The sequence below is a fragment of the Micromys minutus genome (genome assembly GCF_963924665.1).
Source record: "Micromys minutus genome assembly, chromosome: 31".
Lineage (NCBI taxonomy): Eukaryota > Metazoa > Chordata > Mammalia > Rodentia > Muridae > Micromys > Micromys minutus.
This window is the reverse complement of record NC_137966.1, coordinates 12,603,443-12,627,082: the sequence shown is the minus strand read 5'-3', so window position 1 is coordinate 12,627,082 and position 23,640 is coordinate 12,603,443. Positions and strand designations below refer to the sequence as shown.

Genomic DNA, 23,640 nt, shown 5'->3' with positions numbered 1-23,640 from the left:
TACCCGTGCCTTTTTCTTGGTATCTGATACCCTGCACCACAATCCAGACTGTTTTCCAGGCTTTTTCCAAGACTACATGTCTCCATGGCTGGCTTATGCATCCAGCATAGGACCAGACGCTGGGCTCTGCTGAGCGGATTTGGAGTGGGTCAGGAATAGAATGATGTCATGCGCACAGGCTTAAAGACGAGGGGCATTTTAACATACCTGTCACTTCCCAGGATGCCGAGTGACCTGGTATCTTCAAAACAGAAGTCCTTAGGCTATTGTTTACACCTCAAATCCCATGGCTCAAACTCTAGGAGAACCGAGAATGGTGGCCCAGAGAGATGGCTCCCTGGTAAGAATACGCACAGCTCTTGCTTGCAGAAGAACCATGCTTGGTTTCTAAAACCTTCACCTAGCCAGTTCCAGGAGACCTGACCTTTCTGGCCTCTGAGGGCTCCAGCAAGCTCGTCGAACAGATGCATACACAGGTACATATAATTTAAAATAGACCTTAAGAAAAATACTAAGAATGGTCTCTTGCAACTTTGAGTTTTCACAGTTTGGGAGCTGTGGATATAAACAGTTGCTGTCACATAGGCCTCAGATCCAGACCTCGGGTTTCTGAAAGGCTGGACAAAGTGAACTTCCAATAGGTCAAATCACACATTTAAGACGTCAGGTAATGTGTATTTTATATTGTAAAAGGTTTTTGCTTCTATTTCCTCCCCCATTTAGATGCAGATGTTGGACAAGTTCCCCATGGAAGGAGGACAGAAGGACCCCAAGCAGAGGATCATTCCATTTCTGCCAGGTGGGTAAGGTGTACACTCTTGGGCAGGATAAGCCTGGTCACTTGAAGAACAGCTCCTGGTCCCCAGAAGAGCGTATGAGCTCATCCCCACATCACTGTTGGAGGAGGGGCGTTGTTTCTCTCCTAGTTTGCTTCTGCTGCTATGATTAACACCACTACCAAAAAGGACTTGTGGAGGAAGGGGTTTATTTCATGTTCCTTTTCCCCATCACTATCACAGGGAAAGGGAAAATGGAAGCTAGACCAAGGAGGAAGCTGGCTCACTCACCATGGCTTACTCAGCTTGCTTTCTTATATAGTCCAGGATCTCCTGCCCAGAGGTGGTACCACCCACAGTGTGCTTAGCCCTTCCACAACAATTAACAATTAATAACATCACACACACACACACACACACACACAACTTCAGCAAATGATTCGGCAGTATATGTAGTTCTATAAAGATGGTGCCAGTGAGACTGTAAGTGTGTGACAGGTCACTAAGGCCATCTCTCACCTGACGCTGTCATACATGTATGACAGGCACATTGACAGTCACCCCAGACATCCATGGTTTGGGGAGCTCACCATTGTCCTCCTTTCGTGGGTCCCTGTAAATGTAACTTTTATTCTCCTGAAGTAATTGTCGTCTCTGAGGCTTTACTACCTCTGTCTGCTAACCTAAGCTAAGCCTAGTCCTGGAAGCTTCTAGCCTCAGAGAAATCTAATCTGTGCCTAAAATGTTTCCAGCCACTTAGACTTACTGTTGAAAAAGCTCACCCTGTCTAGTTCTATCTGAGCTCGGGCTGGCCGGTTCAGCCTTGCTGTTCTGGCTCAAAACTCCTCTCCACGCTAACTGATGTAGTCTGGCTTCTCTTGGGTTCTCCTGAATTGCTCTGCTTGGCCTCATACTAACGTTGGCAACAAGCTCTAATCTTCCAGCTTCTTCTCATTCTCTGGCTTGTTCTGTCTTCACCTGGATCTAGCTTGTTCTCTCTCTGCAATCTGTCTCTGTACAACTGTCCCAGTAAACTGACCTCTCCCTCCCCCATCCTCTCTCTCTCTCTCCCTCCCTTCCTTCCCCCCCCTCTTAAGTAGCCTCCTCTTCATCTCTCTTCCTTCGAGAGTTGGGCATATCCTACTCAGTCCAATCTTTCTCTGATTAGTCACTTTGTCTGCCACTGAGTTAGACAACACTTTCAAACAAAGGCGCTTTTTTTAACAAAATAACTTTACTTTTATTGTTTGGGATTAAAGGTGTGTACTAAGGACTGAGTCACACCAAGCTAGAAACAGGTTTGCTGTTTGTTTGTTTGTTGTTTTGTTTTTCGGTAAATAATACAAGCTCAGGTTTCACAGTGTGATCAAATATCCTGCAACAGGTCTCTGTCGCCTGCGCCCCCTCAGTGTGTTCTCTGGTGCTTTCAGATGGCTGGGTTGAGACTTGGTGTTTGCTAGGCCCGCTCTGCTGAGAGAATCCTTGTGGGGGTTAGGGGGAGAACTAACGATTTTTAGTCACTCCACTGGGAAAACATCAACCACAGTGGAATTTTTTCCCCCAGTGGAGAGAACCCCATGTGCCAGCTACAATAGCCAAAACTCAGGGCTGCAAAGCACACACTTTGGAGTCAAGCCTCTTCAGCCCCGTGATTTTAATCACCACCCCCAGCCTCCCTCCTCCCCTGGCCCTCTGTTTCCACATCTGTTAAATAAGACAGCGACTCTGCCTTCCAAAGTGCCGTTCCTGGCACAGATAGGCTCTTAGCAAAGGCAAGTAAGAGAGGAGAGTTGGGGCCTTCCTTTGGGGGTTCTCGGTTTTGTATTTTGGAGCCATTCTGGAATGAGCAGAATGTGGAAGTTCAGCCAGGTCCTAAAAAAAAAAAAAAAAAAACCAGAATTTCTTCATGAGAGAGCAGGAACAGTAAGACTTAGCTGTAGCTTTCTTCTGGGTGGAAGAAAGTCAGCTCTGGAAAACTTCCCAAGGCAGAGAACTTGAGCCCGACCCTCTCTCAGGCTCTTAAAAGCCTTTGTGGGTACGTAATACTTTTCCAGCAAGAATTCATGAAAATGCTGCTCGCAGGACCCAGCCCCTTTGTTCCTGTGCCCTCTCCCAGTTTAGGATTCACAGGAGCCTCAGGACCTGTGACCCATCCCTTCTGAGCCCCCCTCTCAGCTACTCCCCATGCCAACCCGTGGGCAGGAAGTGGGTCTCCTCTCCTGAGGTCAAATCTCTAGCCAGACTGCCTTGTCAGCAAGACAAAGGCGAGCTTCATGTTAGCACAAAGGCGGGGGAGGGGGCCAGCCTGTGCGGACTTTCCTTCCCAGCAAGGGCTGCGGAGGCCAACTTGGCAGAGGATTCGACCTGAAAACTAAGAATTACAGTTTGGCCTTCTTCCACAGTGGAAAACAAAAGCCGCCCATTCCCACCAAAGCTGTTCTCTTTCCTGAACACCCTTTCCACTCCAGTATGGAGGTAGCCCTAGCATCTCTGCTCACCCTCCCATCTGCACCAGACTCGCCATCCCCACACGACAGCAGAGAGACACCACCCACAAGTAGGAACCACTGGAGACTCCCCTCGGTGTAACCTGGCTTAGACGTGGTTGACTAACCCCTGAGAACTACACATGGGAGAAAGGATTAGGATGTTCTTAACTAGTGTCACACCCATGCTCACGCTCTGGGGGCACACAGTAATCACTCCTTCCTAAGGTCTACCACGGGCTAGGCTCTGGGTGTTCTGTAGAGGGGACCTTGAGGACGACAAAACAAAGCCCTCCTCTCCCCGTTCACAGGCTCCAGAGGTGATTGGCTGTAACCACCTAGTGAGCTTTTCTCCTGCCTCAGTGTCCCCAAGGTCCCCCTAATCCAGGGAGAAGTGTCCACCTACTAAGCTCCTTCTGGGTGAAACTTTGACATTGGTCTCTGGCTCCCTTTGCTTTCTATTGCTTTGATGAAACACCACGGCCAAACACAAGTAGGAGAAGAGAGGGTCTGTTTGGTTCATATGTCTGTGTCATAGTCTATCACTGAGGGAAGTCAAGGCAGAGCCAAGGAAGAATGCTGCTCATTGGCTTGCTCCTAGCTCATTCATCCATCTATCCTGGGGTCCCATAGTTGATCGAACCCTCCCAAATTAACTGTTATCCAAACCAATACTCTATAGGTTTGCCTACAGGCCTGTCTTATGGAGACATTTTCTTACGTGATGTTTTTCTTTTAGATAACTCTAGCTTGTATCAATTTGACCAAACAACCGCAACAACAATAACAATAGTAGTCAATTAACCAAAACAGACTCTTTGGTTGTGTGGTGGCTTTGAGACAAGTCTGTTCCTTGCAGTGTAAGTTGGCAATACCCCCTGCTAGTTGTAAACACTTTGAGCCCATTTGTTGTTTTTACAGTAAGAAGCCTGTTCACTTCCCTCGTCCCTGATATACGGAAGGGAACTGCCACCAAGTGGGAACGAATTCATTTTGGGGTTGGGGTGGGGGTAGGGTAGTTCTCTCCCACTTGGAGAAAGAATTTGCTGCCCAGGCTGCTCCGTAGGCTCACATTCCTTCTGAGTCATGAAGGCCATAGATTGTGGCACTTCAGTGCAGTGTAGATTGTGAAGAGACTTACCTGCAAAAATGAGAAATGTGATTGTGTGAATGGCCGGGTCTGGGAAGGCCACCAGCTTGCTGTGGACTTGAATCGGAGATGCTCAGTGCCTTGCAGAGTTGGGGACAGTCCTGCCCTGGGAAAGATACCCCACCCAGATTCTCAGCATGGTCCTTCCATGTTAGGGCAATCAGCAGAGCCTGCTGCCCCCACCCCACCCTTCCAGGTTCCCATGGGGACAACCCACTGAGGAAAACAGGCTCTCAACACCGTCCCCCTCTTCTGTGGGAGAATGTTTTTATGGCTCTGGAAGCAATAAATATGGAAAAGCTTAGAGAAGAAAAGATGATCTGTCAGAAGGCAAACCCTTTGATGCACTATCTGCTAGAGCTTTGTTTTTAGGAAGCACGGGTAGATCAGAAAGGCACAGAATCATCAGACAAACAGCACAAAAGTTTAAGGGACCCATAGACAGGAATAGAGAGACATGAACGAGGGGCGGGAGGGAGAAAGCGTTTCTGCTCTTAGATGCCCATGAGCCTGTGGGTCTTGGGCTGCCCAGGCTGAGCTCAGAGGAGCTATCCCTGCAGGGCTCTTCAACGTGATCTCACATAGATGCAGAAGCTAGAAAAGGGACAAGTAGAAGCGTGGTCACCAGAGCCTGGTGGAAGGTGTTGCAAGAGGATGGGGACGGTCATCAGCAGGCGACAGGATGGCTGCCAACACCATAGCACAGAATGCCACTGCACCCAGCTGCTACCAACTGGGTATTTTAGAGTAGCTGGTAGAGAGGTGTCTAAGCTAGGGTTTTACTGCTGTGAACAGGCACCATGACCAAGGCAAGTCTTATAAGGAGAACATCTAATTGGGGTTGGCTTATAGGTTCAGAGGTTCAGTCCATTATTCATCCAGGCAGGCATGGTGCAGGAGGAGCTGAGAATTCTACATCTTCATTTTAGGGCTGCTAGAAAGACTGGCTTCCAGGCAGCTAGGATGAAGGTCTCAAAGCCCACACCCACAGTGACACACCTCCTCCAACAGGGCCACACCTTCTCATAGTGCCACTCCCTGGGCCAAGCACATACAAACCATCACAAGAGGCATATGCATATTTCCAAAAGGAATGAGATATGCTGGAAGTGAGAGCCATGACAGCCGTCTGGATCTTTATTAGCACATACGGTAGTTTCCCAGTGCAACCCATAAGTGTGTGTAGAGACTGTGCTCGCTACTATATCCAACCTACTCCTGGGCTACCAGGAGCATGTGCTTAGCATGAACAAGACTTGAGCTCCATCCTCATAAAACTCTTATCCAGGGCAGGACTGTCCCCAACCCTGCACAGCACTGAGCATCTCCAATACTCTCCCCAGCCATTGTGCTAGAGCGGTGGTGCTTTGAGGGGTTTAGCTTGGGCGTGGCTACCCAGGTGCAGCCTGGAAATACTGAGGGCAGCCAGGACCTCTGGTACCACTCAGGTCCACCCGCAGACAGCCATTGCAGGGGGTGGGGTGGGTCACTATTCCCAGCTGTGCTGAGGGTGTTCTCATCTCTGGCAGGCAAGATCCTCTTCCGACGCAGCCACATCCGGGACGTAGCTGTCAAACGCCTGATACCAATTGATGAGTACTGTAAGGTAAGCTGGGATGCCAGCACCATCTTCCCTCGTGGGTGTTCTGTTTGGTTTCCCTTCCTGAGTGCCAAATGTTCACTCGAGGGTAGGAGACAAAACAGAACAGAACGGAACATACAAATCCCCCCCACACACACCATATGACTCTGGAGTCCACCTGAATTCCCCTTCAGTGGCTGTGTGGTGTTGTCCTGGACATGGATGTTCCAATCAGCATTCCGTCCCTGTTATTGATGGAGCAGCTATGTGTTTATAGTTCCAACAGAGGGAGGCCTGCCTCTGGGTGCTGTTGGGTGGGATTGGTTGGGAAGGAAGCGTGCAGTCAATTCTGTTATTGTCTCTGTTACGTGAGCACAGTAAGGTCACAGGATGCAGGTGCCACGTGCAGTCACCAGTTGACTCTATATCCAGAAGGGAAATTAAGGACACACTTCCACTCGGGCTGGGGAGATGGCCTAATCGGTAAAGAGCCCGCCACACGAACGTGAAGATCTGAGTTTGGTCCAGCATCTTTGTGAAATGCTGAGCGCTAAGTGCCTGTGACTCTAGAGTCTAGGAGTAGACACGGGAAGGTCTTGGCGGCTCACTGCCTGGCCAGTCTAGCTAGCCAGCAAGCTCTGGGTTCTGCGAGAGACCCTGTCTCAAAACGCAGTCGAGAAGGGCACCCAGTACCAACTGCTGGCTTTTATCTGCAGCCGTACACATGAGCACATGGCGTATACCACAGCGACAGAGACACACATGGAGACAGACAGAGAAAAAAAGTTATACTCACATCAGCTCCAAAGACAATGTAAACCCTTAAAAATGTACGTAACCAAAAGAACAGCGTGGTCAGAAGTCCAGAGAGCTCTGAGTAGGGCTGGCTGAAGAGCAACTGCCTTCTTTCAACACCCTGGGGCAGACATACAGCTCGCTGTGAGTTTGATGTGAACTTGATCTACACAATAAATTCTAGGTAGCCAGGGTTACATACACAGTGAAACCCTATCTCAAACAAACAAATGAACTACACTCTAAATGACTAGGAGTTGAAAAAAAAAAAAAAACTAGCATTTTTTTCTGAACAGAAAAAAAAAATTACTTCTATCTGGATTTAATCCTATAGAAATCCAATGGGATTCTTAGTGGCGCTGACAAGTGGTGTGTGTGTGTGTGTGTGACACTTGTCATTTCCTGGACTCCCTACAAGGCTCCTTACTCCCTGTAGTAACCAGACTCCGGGGTGTTGTTGTGAGTCAGGAGTAAATGCTTCCACACACATGCCAGGCTGAGACTCACTGAGGTGCCAAACAGTTCGGTGGGGAAGATTTTTTTTTTTTTTTATTTAATAAACGGACTTGGTGATTTCCACAGCAGGACTTGGTTTTCTGTCGCTTCAGAATGCTAAACTGCAAGCAGCAGGGTCTTAGGCCTTCTCAATGGCTGTCGGTTAAGCCGTCTGTGAGTTAAGCCAGTCTGTGAGTGTTCGGGGACAGTCTTTATGTATTCGTACCCTAAAAGGATGCCATTTATGTTGATTAAGGACCACCCCTGGTGAATTTGTTTAATCTTCAGTTACTCCTGCGGAGATGCTTCTCCAGCTGTGTATGTCCTAAGGGGTGAGAGCTGAACTATGTTCTCTCACCTCAGATACACCACAGTATCTGTACACATGCAAAAGTACAAAGGGCATGAGCCCTGTGTTCACACTTTGTATAAAAATCAACTCAAAGGGGGTCATAGGAGCTGCAGAGATGGCTCTGTAGGGAACATGTTTTCTTCCTGAAAACCCACGTTTGGATCCCCAGTACCCATGTCTAAGGCCAGATGTGACAACCAACATCTGTAATCCCTGTGCCAGGAGAGAGTCTCAGGGGCTCAGCGACCGTCTAATTTATCTGTGTGGCTGATATCTAGGTTCCCTAAGACACTGTTCACATGTATGTGTACAGAGGAAGGCACCAGGGTCGGTGTCTGACCTCCACACATGATCACATCTGTACACATACATGTATATGCACACATACACAGACTGGACCACAGCCCTAAATTAACGAGCCCAAACTGGAAAACTTTAAGAAGAAAATGTGAAGGAAACCTTCATGACCCTAGCTTAAACTATGAGTTTTTTACTGTGATACCAAAAGTAACAATCCTTAAAAATATTTGGTCAAGACCTACTTAAAAACCTGCTTAAAACAAAACAAAAAAAAAACAAAAAAACAAAAAAAAAAAACAAACAACTAGGAAACTAAAAAGACAGAGAGATGTCACAGATGGGAGGAAATATTTGTAAATAACATTTTAAAGGACTTTCTAAGAATACATAAAGAACTAGTACCAGGGGGTGGCGCACGCCTTTAGTCCCAGCACTCAGGAAGCAGAGGCAGGTGGATCTCTGTGAGTTTGAAGCCAGCCTGGTCTACAGAGTGAGTTCCAGGACAGCCAGGGCTACATAGTGAAACTTTGCCTTAGAACAAATAAAATAAAATAAAAACAAACGAACAAGAAGAAGAAGAATATCAACAACAACCTATACAACTCAAAATTAAAAGACAAGGGGAAAACTCCAATAGCGCCTTCTCCCAAGAGGAGACCGAGTTTATAATAAACATGCAAACAGGGTATGGTGGTGCACACTTTAAGTCCAACAATCAGGAGGTAGAGGCAGGAGGATCTCTGTAATTCAAATATTCAAAAATGTTTTCAAAAATAAAATAAATTTCTAAACGAAACACATGTAGAAATGTTTAGCAGTGTGGACCGCTGGGGTCATGCAGAGGGGGACTGAGGATTGGTATTAATCATGGGACAGCTGTGCCAGATGTTAGTGGGGATCTGACAAATGATGGGACAGTTTCTGGGAGGCTGAGACACAAAGATCAAAAAAATTCCAGGACAGCCTAGGTACCTAACAAGAACCTATTTCAACACACCCCCGTGAAGATCATCACACGGTCAGCTCATATACCTATGTGCTGGGCCTATACGTAAGGTAAAGCTTCTGTCCGCCCAGAGGCTCCTACGCACACCTTCCTAGCAACAGTAAGCCATGATAGCCAAGTGTAAGGAGCAGCTTACAACTTGATGATATCAAGCGGTTAAACTTGGGTAAATTATACGACCCAGATGAATCACAGAAACACCATAAGTGAAAGAAACCAGATGCAGGAGATGACCGGCCAGTGAAATGTGCAGACAGAGAGTTTACGAGCACAGATGAGCCGTCTCCTGGTCCCTGGGACTATGGGCAGGAAGATGGACTGCAAATTGGAGGTTTGGATGGTGGAAAAGTTCTAAAACTGAATTGTGGGGATGAAGATAAAGCTCTATAATTTACTAAATACTGAACTGGGTACTTGCAGTTAGTCTATGGCGTGTAAATTATACTGTAATCTGAATTTTTTTTATACAAAAGGGGGCAGTGTTGGGGAAAATGGCCCCTCTTGGTCAGGAGGCATCTGGGAAGGGCTGAAAAGCATTCTTGATGGAGTAGTTTGCTCCTGGTCAGATGTGACGGGGCCTCTTTGCATCCCTCCAGTGACTATGTAAGGTGGATTTCCGTACTCCTGCTGTGTAGATGAGGAAAGGAAGCCCCACGGCTACTCATAACAACCATCTCAGAGGGCTTGCAAGTTGAGCCCAGGCCCCACACCCTGTGTACCATTTACCACCTCTATAGAAATAAAAGTGCAAGAGGTACAGGGATGGGGCCTGCAGTGTGTCACAGTGCTATGTTCTGAGTGTGCACCGAGACTGTCTCTCGAGATGTTCTTATATTGGATGTTTGACCTTCAGTGTTGGTTAGTGTTCAGTTTCCAGAACTGGCAGGACCTGGGTTTAATGCTGGTCTCAAGTGAACTAGGTTTTCTCGAGAGCTCGCTGTTATTAAAACAAAAAAAAAAACAAAAACGAAAAAAAAAAAAAAAACCCGAGACATCTGGTGCTCTTGGTCTCTTCCGTATTTCTTCACCACGTTGTGACACAGTCATGAGCTCTAGCCAGCCTCACAATTGTGAGCCAAATAAACCTTTATCTATCTCATAAAAGGTCCAACCTCTATTTACTTTGGTATAGCAACAGGAAACAGATTAGCACAGGCAGACAAACTCTTCCCTCCCATCATCTTCAGAAGGGTTGGGAGCAGGGACATGATCTTTGCTACTACCTTCCAACTCCTAGAGGAAGGTTCTATATCTCCCATGTCCCCCTTTAAAACCATAAAGCTTGAAATTGCTGTTCCGGAGGTAGCATCCCTCTGTCTGGGCCCTGTCTGGCAAAACCTTTAGGTCCTTAGGGTCACCTCGCCCTGCTGGACAATTCCTGCCTGTACATTCCTCTGCCCACATCCTGCCCTGTTTTCTCCACAGCACACACTATTCTCTCTGCTGCGTTCATGTCCAGGGAGTCCTCAACCTCTAGACATTTTATTCTGAAAAAGAGATTTTAGAACTTGGAGCTGTAAGAGACACCAGCTGCCTGCAGCTGCCTCCGAAGTGGGATGTCACAGAGATCGTGAATTAACCACAAGGAAGAAACCGCTCAGGTTATTTATACCAGCTTTGCAATGGGTCGGAACAAAGCCAATAACTGGCTATTTGGGTTGCCCACATCCTGGGTCAGTATCATAGGACCTGTACTCCTTGGAGGAGATCTTCAGTTCTGGATATGTAAGCTATTCCTAAGACGTCTGTTAAGGACATTGTGAACTGACTTAAGACAATGGTGTCCATTATACTGAGCTTAATTTTAGTAGAAAGTGGTAATTCCCAACAGATATAAATAGGCAAAGATTGATGGTACCCAAACCTGGCTGACAGATGTGTAGTAAAAGGCAAGGGCTCTGCCAAATCTAGAGTAAACTTACCAATTATTACCACATAGAAAAGCTATTGGAGAATCCCAAAATAGACCTGTATGTATGTGTGTGTGTGTGTGTGTGTGTGTGTGTGTGTCAGACAGATTGACACTGACAGACGCAACCTTGCAGATCATGAAGGAAGGCTGGATTCCTGGATAAAGGATCTTCATATGGGAAGGAGGTATGGGAGATGACTAACCTCAGCCTCACAGCACAATGGGATCATTTCCGGGAACTTAAACATTGTCACTGTAAGAGGCAGTGATGTATATTTAAAAAAAATAATAATAAAGCTTCCTGTCTCTAGGTGTGGGGGAACTATTAAAGACACAAAAAGTACTGACCACAAAGATGTGTTTGTTTGGCCACATTGCATCTAAGCACTTCTGTTTATAGAAAGACACAATGCGACACAGGTGACTCCTGGACAAGATGAGTGTCTATTATCACAGCCTTGTAAACAGCTTGCTGTAGTGTTGCTGAGATACCAGCTGTCTTTCTGGCAGCACTTGGCGTGAACGCTGCCTGAGACAGACGCAGCATGTTCTGGGGGAAGACCAGCTAAGCCCAGCCATAAAACCCTCAAGGAGAGGCCCAGCCCATGGCACCATTGTGAAGGATGTGAAAGAGACATGGTCTCACTAACTTCTGTTCACACAGGGGCCGGAGGATGAGACTGTCTCTAGAACATATCTCACCTCACTTCTCCAGCAGAGAAAAAGAAAGAATCACCCCTAAGAGCTGCCATGCTGGCGATTAGAGTCTGTGGATTGATCCAAGCCAGACTTGGCTGACACCTGGAAGTTGTTTGAAATGAACTGTGTTTTGTCTGAGTCTTGATACGGGGAGTTTTTGGTTGTTTGTTTGATTTTGTTTGGTGTTTGGGGTTGTTTGTTTGTTTTGTTTTATTTTCTAGACAGAGTCTTACTATATAGCTCTGGCTGTCCTGGAACTCACTATGTAGATAAGGCTGGCCTCGAACTCACAGAGATCTGCCTGCCTCTGCTTCCCAAATACTGGAATTAAAGGTGCGCACCACTGGTATGATTAACTAACCTCAGGGTCTCATGGATGCTAAACAAGTGCTTGATCAGTGAGCTATACCTCTAGCTTCAGGACATCTGAGTACAACCTGGCCTAGCTCATTTCCTGCTGCTGTAACAGAACATCTGAGACTGGATATCTAATAAGGAAGAAAGGTTTCCTTTGGCTCATGGTTCTGAAAGGGCATGGTGCCAGCAAGGACTTCTTACGAACAAATTCCAACTCTCAAACGGTGTCAAAAAGGCTTGATTCATACAGTGTACTGTCCCCCCAGAACAAAACCTTGCTCACTAGAGAGAGCATTTGTTTATCTTGAGAGTTCTGCTGAAGAGCCTGTTGCTGTCACGGACTAGGTAGATATAAGGTGTCTGTATGTCACGCCGCAAGGTACAGTTCAGCTGACATCCCGTCAGCAACTCCCTCATGTGGTTTAGCTGCAGAAGCTACCGGACTTCAGAGGACAGATCTCTGGGCAGGAGAATGGAGGTCAGTCCTGGTGCCAGCTGCAGAGTAGGAAATACTTCGTGGTAACTCATAATGATCAGTGAGGGGCTGGTGAGATGGCTCAGCGGTTAAGAGCACTGGATGCTCTTCCAGAGGACCTGGGTTTGATCCCCAGTGTCTACGTGGTGGCTCACAGCTGTCTGTAATTCCAGTCACAGGGTATCCAATGCCTTCTGGCTATCATGGGCACATCACGCCAATGGTACACAGACATACATGCAGGCAAACACTCATATACACAAAATGAAAAGGAATAAAATCTCAGAAACATTACCAACGTGCCATATGTCAGCATCTCTCACCCTGACAGACAAAAGAGTGGACAGTGAGTGTGGAGAGGTTTCCAGGACCATTGCCCACCCTACACTGTATCTTTCCACTTTAAGCTTGTGGGGTTAACTTAGACCTTGGGCCAAAAACTCATCCGGGCTGAGGTGAAACTCAGTGGCAAGACACTAACCTAGGGTGCCCAACATCCCCAGGACCACAACATCCTAAAAAATGTAGATCTGGCAGCCTGCCTGTCCACAGACAGAGGAAGGGAATGCGCATCGATGATGGGATGCCAGTCAGTCCAAAGAAAAAATTCTGACACGTGCTTCAGCAAGGATGACCCCCTGACAGGGCGAGCAAGAAACCAACCAGCCAGACACAGTCATGCCTAGAGGAGAAACTCAAAGAGACAGAGAGAAGAATGGTAGGGGGAGGGGCAGATGTTAGCAGGGACAGTTTCTGTCCTGCAAGATGGAATGACCTCTGGGTTTGGAGGTAGAGAGGGGGAAGGTGCTCAAGCCCCTATGCATGTGAACATCGTTTATGGCCAATTTGGTATTAATACGTATTTGAGCACAATGTGGAATCCTTAACTGGAAAGGGAGAAATGGCGTAGGGGTCAAAATGCCCTCAGAGGCATATATACAGTTCCATCCGAGAGTCCCCTGTGCACCTCTACGATGTGCGTCTGAGCCTGGAGTTCTGCGTGCATCTCGACGCAGGAGTGGGCACAGGCTTGGTTTCCAGAGATGTTAGACAGAAAACACGTGGCCCATCTTACCACCCAGGCTGCACCAGGCCAGAAGTGCAAGAGAGGCACCAGGGGGCACAGCCTAGGAAGCAGAGTCTCATTGGGCTGTGGAGGCTTTTGTGGAGGAGGCAGTGGGTTGTCTAAATCCCCTCACATACTTGCTTGCACCTCCTTCTCTATGTCTGCGACTAACATGGACCTGAACAGCTTCTATCAGTCACAGGGTAGCCTTTCGCACCTCCATCTTCCCACATCCAGCGCTGAGAGGGGGAAGGTTTAACTAAGGATTTGTTGAAAACCACACTATCCGTTCAGTGTGTGCCCCCTCTGTGATGAGCAGGATACGCCTTGTTCTCCTCCAGTATGGAGCAAGGCAAAGAAGATGCCTGTTACATACTTGCATGGATATTTATTTGTTGGTAGATCGCAGAAAGAACAAATGCCCGTGCCCTCCTTTAGCCTAACCTGGCCTGTGCAGCCAGCCAGTAGATACAGCAGGGCTTGGTCGAGACGCAGCTGAGCTACTTTTCCAAGTGGTTAGGAACTGGCTCATGGGAGGCTAGCATGCTAACCCTCTCTCACCCTGGAGACTCCCATCCACCCTGTATCCAAATTGTTGGGCTATACAGCCTCAGCTTGGGAAATTTAGACTCTTGTTGGACACACTCCAGATGTTCTCCAGTAGTGTGGTAGAGACGGTCAACGGCAGAATATGGTACCAAAAGATTAAATGAATGGAATTCACAGTTAATGAAAGCATTGCTTTCCAAACTAGCATGTATAGTATGGGCTGGATTGTGTATATATGAACATATAATGTTTGCACGAATGTCAGCAGAATATATTCTCTCCATTCATCTGGGAGAGTGCACGTGTGTGTATGTGTGTGTGTGTGTGTGTGTGTGTGTGTGTTCAAGTCAAGGGCATCCACATCACCAGGAAGCTTGTTAGAAATCCCTGGTCTCAGGCCTCACCATAGGCCTGCCAAAAATCTGTGTCAGGACTCCCCCTGTGCAGTTCTGTTGCCTGAGTTTGAGAACCGCTGGCCACAGCGTTCTTAACACCCTCTTCTTCCTTGGACTCACCCCTGTCTCTGCTTTAGGCCCTGATCCAGCTGCCCCCCTACATCTCTCAGTGTGATGAGGTGCTGCAGTTTTTCGAGACAAGACCCGAGGACCTGAATCCCCCCAAAGAGTAAGTCAGTCTGTGGACTTCCCCAGGTGACACCTCGCTCCCTCGTCCTCTCCTGCCATCCATCCTTCCAGACCCACAGGGACCCGGAGTCAGCAGACTGCAGACTAAGCCAGAGTTCACTGCCTCTGCTCTGCAAGGCCTCACTGCCTGTGGCTTCATAGCCACTGTAAGTGGGTGAGGGCGGTCTCATTTAACAGGTGCTAGGACCTGACTAAGCATCCCCAATCTGACTAAGCATCCCTAATCTGAAGTTGTTCTGTACCACCATGCTCATCAGAGAGTATGGTAGACTGGGAATCTTCCCTATGGTCTCCACTCCCCAAATGCATACAAATCTTGAACTAAGGGTCCAGAACACTTATCAGATAAAGGCAGAACTGAAGGAGGGAGTCTTTCTTAGAAGAAGTCGGGGTTCCTGGAGTGGGCTTGGATTCATCCACTCCCTGAGGATGCTGTGGGGGGGAGACTGCCATCGTCCTAATGGGATCTCAGTAAATGCATAGCAAGGACTGATCAGCTCTTTCTCACCCATCTCCTACACAGGGAGCATATCGGGAAGAAGAAATCGGGTAAGTGTAGACTCCATTTCCTTCCCTCATTCCTGCCATGTGCCCAGGGTCGGGTTTCACCCCAGGGACACAGCCATGCAGTGGATGGATAGATTGGCCAATGGATGGCGGTTGGATGGGTGGATGGATAGACAGAGAGACAGAGGGATGGATGAGTAGTTGCATATGGAGATGAGCAGCAGAATGAATGGATGAGCCGGCGATTGATTGATAGGGCCTATCTCATCCTTTGCCAAAACTCCTACGAAGTGGATGAGACGAGGGTACCTTTGTGGTGTGGGAAGACAGGCACCTTCCTAACCACGCTGCAGAGGCTTCTGGGTCTCCATGCCACTTGGCACGAAGCAATGTGGACACTCAGAGCTTTCTCCGGCACTGTAAAGGTGAGAGGATGGAGGAGGGGTATGATAGGGCCTGAGTCGTGGGGACTGAGGGTGAACTTTCCAAAGAGGGAGTGCCAGACCGAGAAGACACCCGGCCGGGAGGCGGACTCAGCTGCAGATCTGAGCCTGGCTACTGCCCTGGGCAGAGCTTGGAGCCTGTCACACAAGCCCTGCTGGGATCCTTTCATACAGGAAGCTTGCTTCCACCAGCCTTTCTATTCTTGGGATGATGATGCTCTTCTAGCAGGGAAAGGAGACATGTGTTCTAAAGACTGTGGTCACTGGTCCAGCACCTCTCACTACCCATGCTCCTTCTGGCCCCACAGCCAGTGTGGGTTTCAGAGCTTCTGAGGCCCTGGCCTCTAATCTCTTTGAACCCAGGAGGGCTTCATGCATGGGGAAAAAGGGGCACAGGCAGAGATGTGTGTGTGTGTGTGTGTGTGTGTGTGTGTGTGTGTTTATTTGGTATGATGGTGGTGCCTTAATTTCCTCATGTGTGAAATCCAGGCCTGGGGTGTTGCTCAGTGGTAGAGCACCCACCTAACAAGCATAAGGTCCTGGCTTCCATTTAAGTGCACGCTCTCTCATGTGCACATATACATACACATACACACATACACACACCACACACATGTACATACATACACCATACACACATACACATACATACCACACACACCATACACATACATGCACACATATACCACACACATACACTACACACTACATGTACACACACACACACACCCCACACTCACACACACACACACACCCCACACTCACACACATGCATGAGATATGTTTTATAAGATTGTCAGAGGGTCTACAATAGTAAATGTAAAACCCTTTGATAGTGATGTCTGATTGATGCTGTTTGATTATCCCTCCTTTGGCTCAAGCCTGTAGATGCCCCTGATGGCACCAAGAACAGGTCCACACTTCAGTCCTGTCATCTCCCTCCCCTCCTGGGGACAGGCCTGGGTCAGTCTTAGAGTCTCTAGTCTGACCATGGCGGAATGTGAGGACAGAAATCATACCTCATTCCTCTCTCCTCTGCCCCAGTCTTCTCTCTGACTACATCTGGCTCTCCTTTGGGGTTTAGTGGTCACTGGCCACACCATGGCATCTTGCTAAAGCTGCAAATGGTCTTCAGCCAGGATAATGACACATTTCTTTTCTTAGCGAAGATTAGTGAGCAGCTGCCGCTCTGGGCTGGTCATGGAGTTTCTGGCTTTGCTTATGCAGAGACTCCCCTGGAAAGAGCTGGGGAGAAGAGGGGGAGAGGGAAGAGACGGCTCTGGTTGGTGAAAATAAGAGTGTCCGGCTGGAACGACCTGTCTGGAAAAGAGCAGAGGCTTTAATTTGTGGTGACCACGGTTGACATCACTCACCTGCCGTGATGGGGCCAGGTTTATTTATAGTCCCACTGGCTGGAACACCACACCCTTCTTTATTCAGACTCAGAACCCTCATAGGCTCCTTATTTATATGTCTGATGGACACTGCTTTGATTTTAGAGCTGGTTTTCTTGACCAAATTTTAAAGAGATTTTAATTTAAAACAGAGCTTACTCCTGCATTTTTTACTCCAAACCCTGGGTGGGAGAAGGTTCGTCTGTCCCCAGCACTGCCCAATCACAGTCAGCTGTCTCTGCAGACTTGGCTTATGTGGCCCCAAATTCTGCTCATCCCACAGGGGGAAACAATCTCACCACATCTCTCTGTAGAGCAGGCTGGCCTTGAACTCAGAAATCTGCCTGCCTCTGCCTCTCCAGTGTTGAGATTAAAGGCTGGGAATCTCTTGATTGCATCTGTGGCAATATCTAGAACCTATTTGTCCTGGTACCACGCATAATGGGGCTTAGTTGCAATATCGCACTTCACCAATAGGGGTCGCTACATGGCATCTGAATGGTCTGAAGCCTCATTTTTTTTTTTTTTTAATCTATTTTATGTATGTGAGCACACTGTTGTTCTCTTCAAACACACCAGAAGAAGACATTGGACCCCATTACAGATGGTTGTAGCCACCATATGGTTGCTGGGAATTGAACTCAGGATCTTAACCACTGAACCATCTCTCCAGCCCCCCCCCCCCCCCCCGGAAGCCTCAATTAAGCCTCCTGTCTAATCACCTCAAACCATACATGTTGTCATCAGTGTTGAGAAGTTGGGTATTCCGAGGACCTGAAAGCAGCACTTGGAAGCAGTTCCCTGCTCTTGCCTCTAAAGTGCGTCTCGGCAAGGGGCTGAAACCTGAAGCCCAAAACCAGAGCCCTGATCCCTGTGCTCAGCTGACTTCCAGCTCCACTCCAGTAACCAGAGGCCGGCACCCAGCCCTCTGCTGGTGGCTTCCTGTTTCACGGCTTCTGCTTCTGTCACTCAGTGTGTACTAAGCTCCTACTGTGTGCTTAGCAGTGCTAGGTCCCCAGGGTGTATACAAGACAGAAAGTCATTTAAACCGAAGCTTTAAAATATTCAATTTGGGTATTTATTGTGCTCCATTAGGTTCCATTCATGGTCTAGACCATGAATAGAGAAACATTTTTTTCTAACGGGCCAAATAATGTATAGATAATTTACACATTATAGATCACACAAAGTCTGTCACTAAGAATAACATAGTATCTCTCTCTCTCTCTCTCCTCCTCCTCCTCCTCCTCTTTCTCCTTTTCTTCTTATCCACAAACACTTTAAAAACACTTCAGAGTAGATGGAACTAGAGAGATGGCTCAGCAATTAAGAGCACCTGATGCTCTTGTAGACCCAGGACCCACGTGGTGGCTCAGAACTGTCTGTAGCCCAGTTCCAGGGACCAGATGCCCTCTTCTGACCTTCAGGCAGGCACTTGGTGCACACACGTACAGACAAAATATGTACTCATACACATAACAATGCATACATACATACATACATACATACATATTTTTAGAAGCCTGCAAACCAGAGACAAGTCCATGGATTCTTTTTAGAACATAGGCATCTAAGCCAGAACAGAAAAATACACAAGGGGAGACAAGAAAACACATGGAATGTTTAAGTAACATAGAGGGACCAGAAGGATGGCTCAGCAGTTAAGAGCTGCTGCTCCTGCAGCAGGGCCAAGTTCAGTTCCAGCGCCTGTGCCAGGCTGCCCACAGCTGCGCAAAACTTCAGCTCTGGGCAGCTCTCTCTGACTTCCTCAGGAGCCCTGCCCATGTATGCGCAAACCCACACATTTATACATAGCTCAAATTGATTTTTTTTTAACAGTGTTTTAAGTACAAAGCAAAATGGAAAGAAACAGAAGTCCAGTGAGGCCATGCCAGGCTGTCAGAGGGGCCACCACAGGTGCCCTTGAGGAAAGGAACCAGGGATGCCAAAGGCTCGTGAAGACTGTGCCTCGAGCTCTAAGAAACGGGAAGCACTAGGCTGCTGGCTCGACATGGCTACATACGGTGTACAAATCTGAGATAGGTTTGATTGCTTACGGCAGAAACATCTAAAGGATTATAGCTGAAATGATTCAACGGTATTTCTTCTTAGTTCAGACACAAAAGATAGCTTTGAGTGGCGCAGAGGCCCGCTGTACGGCTTTGCAGTACGGGGCCAGTTTTCTCAGCGTTACCTTCTGACCCAAGATGGCTGCTGGAGCACCAGCCATTCCCATTCCCATGAACAGGTGAGATAGGGCGAGCCTCTTTCATTAAGGACACCAAGCAGTTGCTCGTACCTCCTTTTAGGCCCACCAGATCTCATTGCTGTTCCCAAGTTGAAAGGTGTTTTCCCAAATGTTCAATGTAGCCTGCCGCAAGTCAGCAGTCTTGTAAGTAGCGTAATGAGAACAGGAGATAAACCATCTTCTGCCCCCTGGGGTGGGGCAGGGGAATGTGTTCTGGCTGGTTACCAGGCAGATTGGGCAGAGCTTTGCAGACATTGGGATTCCTCATATGAGGTGAGAGCTATAACAGGGTCAGCCCAGCCTTGTCTCAGACCCCAGCCTACGACATAGCTGTCTGGCTTTGGTGGACTCCCTTGAGGAGGGAGTAGATGACAGAGAGCTAGGGACAGTGACAATAATCTCTGAGGAATATAAAGGACACAGCATGGCTGGATCCTAGGGTGGACCTAGGAACTGCCAAGGAAAGAAAGCCATGAGGCCCCAGGCATTACCTTCTTCCCTATCTCCCTGTGGTCCTCCATCCATTTCCACTCCTGGGTGGGGAGCCCAGAGCCAGCTGTGTGGTAAAGGACCCGTCACTTGCTGTCCTCGGTGTATTTTTATATACTGTGACAGATAGTGCCCACCTAAGCACAATGATGCTGGAAAGGTTTGCGGTAGTTCGCAGCCCACGGCGGTGAGGCATCCTTTTCCAGCCTCCGTTTCATTCAGCCTTTTGTGACATCTTCATCCTGTATCTCTCCCCTCTCCTTCCCCTCCTGCTCTGTCCACTCAGGTGCAGGTGGGGGTACCGCCCCCCCCCACCCAGATGCCTTTCTTGAAGGGTCAGTGACCAGAACCTGCTCACAGAGCCGAGAAGCAGCCCGCCTCTCCACATGCCACGTGGCCTCCTTCTCTCTGACATCTCTGAACGGAGATGCTCCTTTTAAGTCTTCAGTGGCGTGTCTGTGAGCATGCCCATCTGTCTTGGTGGGTAGCAAGGGCTTCACAGCTCCAGGGTGTGACGCACACGCACTGCTCACCAGGGAAGCCGCCTGCCTGGAAGCTCTTCCCACACTTCCCCCTCCTGGGACCACTGCCCAGCTCAATGCCACGATCTCCCCTTGCCTAACGACTTCACACCCTCAGTCTGGGGATGCTCTCTCCCTTGCCAGCCTCTGCCTCGCTTCACGTGGCAGCAGAGACACTTGGCCGCCTGAACAGCTTGCTGTTCCCTTCCTAGAAACCTGAGGTGACTCCTCGAGATTTAAAAATCCAAACTTACCAAGTGCTTGGCCTCGGACCGATGCTCTCCTTGGGGACTTCTCTTAGTACCATGCCTACCACCTGGCAGAACTCCACCTCCAAACTCAGGCTACTCCTGAAGGATCCCGAGGCTTCTCCATCACGGAAGAGCCCACCTGCCCCAGTTCTCCCCTACTCCCAGACACCTTCCCTTGAAGGTCTCTGCTTTCTGCTTGGGAACTCTCACTGACCACTCATCTGCTACAGCGTTGCCTTTCCCATTCATTCTCTGGTATCCTCGTATGCATGTATGATTGTAAGTATGTATGTATGTATGTATGTATGTATGTATATATATACATATCTTCCATGTATTTCTCTCCCCTATTACCTTGAGTTATTTGAGACTGGAAGGCATTCATTTTGTCTACTTTTGTGTCATTGGTCCCCAAGAAAGAATGAGGAGCATCACAGGACACCTATGAGTTCATAGGTGGACTTAGGATAAAGATGGATGGATGAGACAGGCTGGGTGGTGACCTCAAGCTAATTTAAACCATCCCCTTGAGCTCCCTGTAGGCAGCCAGCTTCGTGGCAAATGCCACATCTTACCTACTCGGAACCTCTTGGACCCCTGAGTGCTTTTGGTAAACTTTAGCGCATGAGTAAGAAAAGGAACAAGAGGATGCAAAGATAAGGAGTCAGGCTTGAGACAAATCCCGTAACGTAACAAAGACTGTCTAATGGGATGTCTGATGTCATTTGCTGTCTTCAGGGAGTGACGCGGCCTCAGTGGACCCTATGGTCCTGGAGCAGTATGTGGTGGTGGCAAACTATCAGAAGCAGGAGAGCTCAGAGATCAGCCTCAGTGTGGGCCAAGTTGTGGACATCATTGAGAAGAATGAGTCAGGTAAGGACCTGGACCAGCTTCTCCATCCCCTAAACCATCGCCAAGCCCCACAAACCAGAAGCACGTGGAAACTCCAGAACAAAGAAGCAGACTAGCCCGGCACCCCTCCCCAGAGCCACTGAGGGCTCAGAGCCACTGTCTCAAGAGCCTGTTGGGTCAGGTGTTACCAACGTGTGAAACTTGCTACCATACACAGTCCTGGTTTTCAAATACTCATCTACAAGAGTTGAGCGCTCCTTAGGGAATGTTCATGTTGATTTCCCTCGGGAGTCCCTAACCAAGAAAGCTGAGGATGCAAGAAAGGGGCCCCGTAGAGACTGTGTCTCGAAAACAAATTAGAGAAAATGGGCATCTGCCTGTCTCTCAACCCGCCTGTCACCCTAGGGCCACCGGCCACATCCACCAGCAGTGAGGTGATTGAGACAGGACACACGCTCCAGAAATGCAGATTTCCTTCCTTGTGACAGAGAAAGCAGAGGATGAGCAGCCCCTCTCCCCAGTGCGTCCCCAGAGGCTCTTCATGCCCTTAGCACCTTTGTGCTTTCAGGGTCGTTGTCAAGGATACACTAAAGGATACAGGTGAAGGGATGCACAGGCAGGTTGTGGGAGATATTCTGTGCTTCCAGTGTGTGATAGCCCCGTGGCCAGCTAAGGCCCCAGAACTGTGGGTGGACGGTGCTTCTAGCACCCTTCAAGTTACATTACCATGATTCATGTGAATCACAAGGTCGGCATTAGCCAAGCAGACCCTAACTGCGCAATCTAGGAATGGTCCCTGCCTCCAAGAACACCAGAAGGCAGTGTTTCCGGCATCCTCTGGGTCAGGTCGCTGTTAGTCACGAGGCTGGTGTTAGCCGACAAACCTCCATAATTATGCAATCTAGAAGCCATTAGCTTTGATGACCTGGAAGGAAGGAGCACTCTGACGTCATCTCGGTGTCCCGGCTCCGACTCCGTCAAGGTCACTTCTGTGACTGTAAAAGATGTGAGGGTTTACCGGGCAGCAGGTAGTACTTGCTTCTGCAGTGGAAATCAGACGAAGGCCTATCAGGGTAATTCTGTTCTGACATGGCACACCTATGCTATGTTGGATCGAATAGGCTCAGTCTCCCAGCCTGCCCCGCATAGCCTTAGCCGGGTGCAGGCCAGTTTTTCTGCCTGTGCTTCCTACGACTGGCTGTCAAGTGTGGTCTGCTGGTCCCTCTCTGGCACCGTCAAGTAGTTCACATGACCAAGGGAAGCATGCTTTCAGGGTCATTGTCAGGGATACACTAAAGGATCCAAGTGGGGGGAGGCACAGGCAGGTTACTGGAGAAGCATCTGTGGATGCTGCCCTCCAGGAATTTCCATGCTTGGCAAACCCTACAGACCCCTGGGGTTCTCAGCGATTTCATTGCAGAGGCTGTGTTGATCTGTGACTAAATGAAAGGGGTCAGATCAAATGTTAATAGACAGTGAGGAAGCCAGCCAGGCCCGTTTATCCAGGCTCTTTTTGGCCTCTGGGTTTATTCCAGAGTATGAGGTAGGAACCCTTCCAAAATGGGATTTTATAATCTCTTATCAAAGTGGGTCAGATAATTTAATTTCTCGATAGCCAGGAGCTCCAAGGTGGAAAAGATTAGAACCTATTTTTAGCTTCTGTGACTTCCCTTGGGAGAGGGAGATCCTCGCTTCCCGTGCCTGCCTTGAGTAGAAAAGGCAGATGCAAGAGGCAGGCAGCGGAAGGACATAGGAACTGAATCCCAGTCCTCGGAGGCTCAAAGTGCCCCAGTCGTATCCCAGCCACTGAAGTCACAAGAGCTGTGGGAGGAGTGACTCATGGTGACAACTGAGAACTACATGTCATCTCACTCCAATCCCTGTGTTGTCACTTGATGAAGGAGGCTCCAAGTGACTCACTATTTGGTCCCAGGTCTCTACAGACTACATAGCTAGATGTCTGCTCTTCTTAAGCCTGTTCCGTTTTTCTAGTTCCTGGGAGCGATGTATGCAGGTTATATGGCAAGGAGGTGACACCAGGGCATGAAGAAAGACGTGCCCATTCCCTGGGCCACCAGGGTGGGGTGCTAGGAAGGATGTGGGGTGGGGAGATAAATAGAGCAGATAGTGCTCCGGTCCTCCTCCTCCTCCTCCTCCTCCTCCTCCTCCTCCTCCTCCTCCTCCTCCTCCTCCTCCTCCTCCTCTTCTTTTTTTAGCCTAACCCGAACACTAAGTGTTGAGCGGCCACATGCACAGCTAGCTTCCATACCTGTGGATTCAGCCATCTATGG

The 23,640-nt window shown here is 48.6% G+C and overlaps 1 protein-coding gene across 1 annotated transcript in view; it reads left to right on the top strand.

Annotated features, from left to right (window-relative positions):
* SH3PXD2B (SH3 and PX domains 2B) overlaps positions 1-23,640 on the top strand; it is a gene marked incomplete at its 5' end in the record, with an annotated part of 75,138 nt that overhangs the window by 33,073 nt on the left and 18,425 nt on the right. Inside the window, 5 exons of the mRNA XM_080942049.1 lie at positions 724-799; positions 5,942-6,018; positions 14,533-14,624; positions 15,168-15,193; positions 21,236-21,370. Of these exons, the coding sequence (XP_080798175.1) occupies positions 724-799; positions 5,942-6,018; positions 14,533-14,624; positions 15,168-15,193; positions 21,236-21,370 (406 nt within the window). The remainder of the gene's footprint in view (positions 1-723; positions 800-5,941; positions 6,019-14,532; positions 14,625-15,167; positions 15,194-21,235; positions 21,371-23,640) is intronic.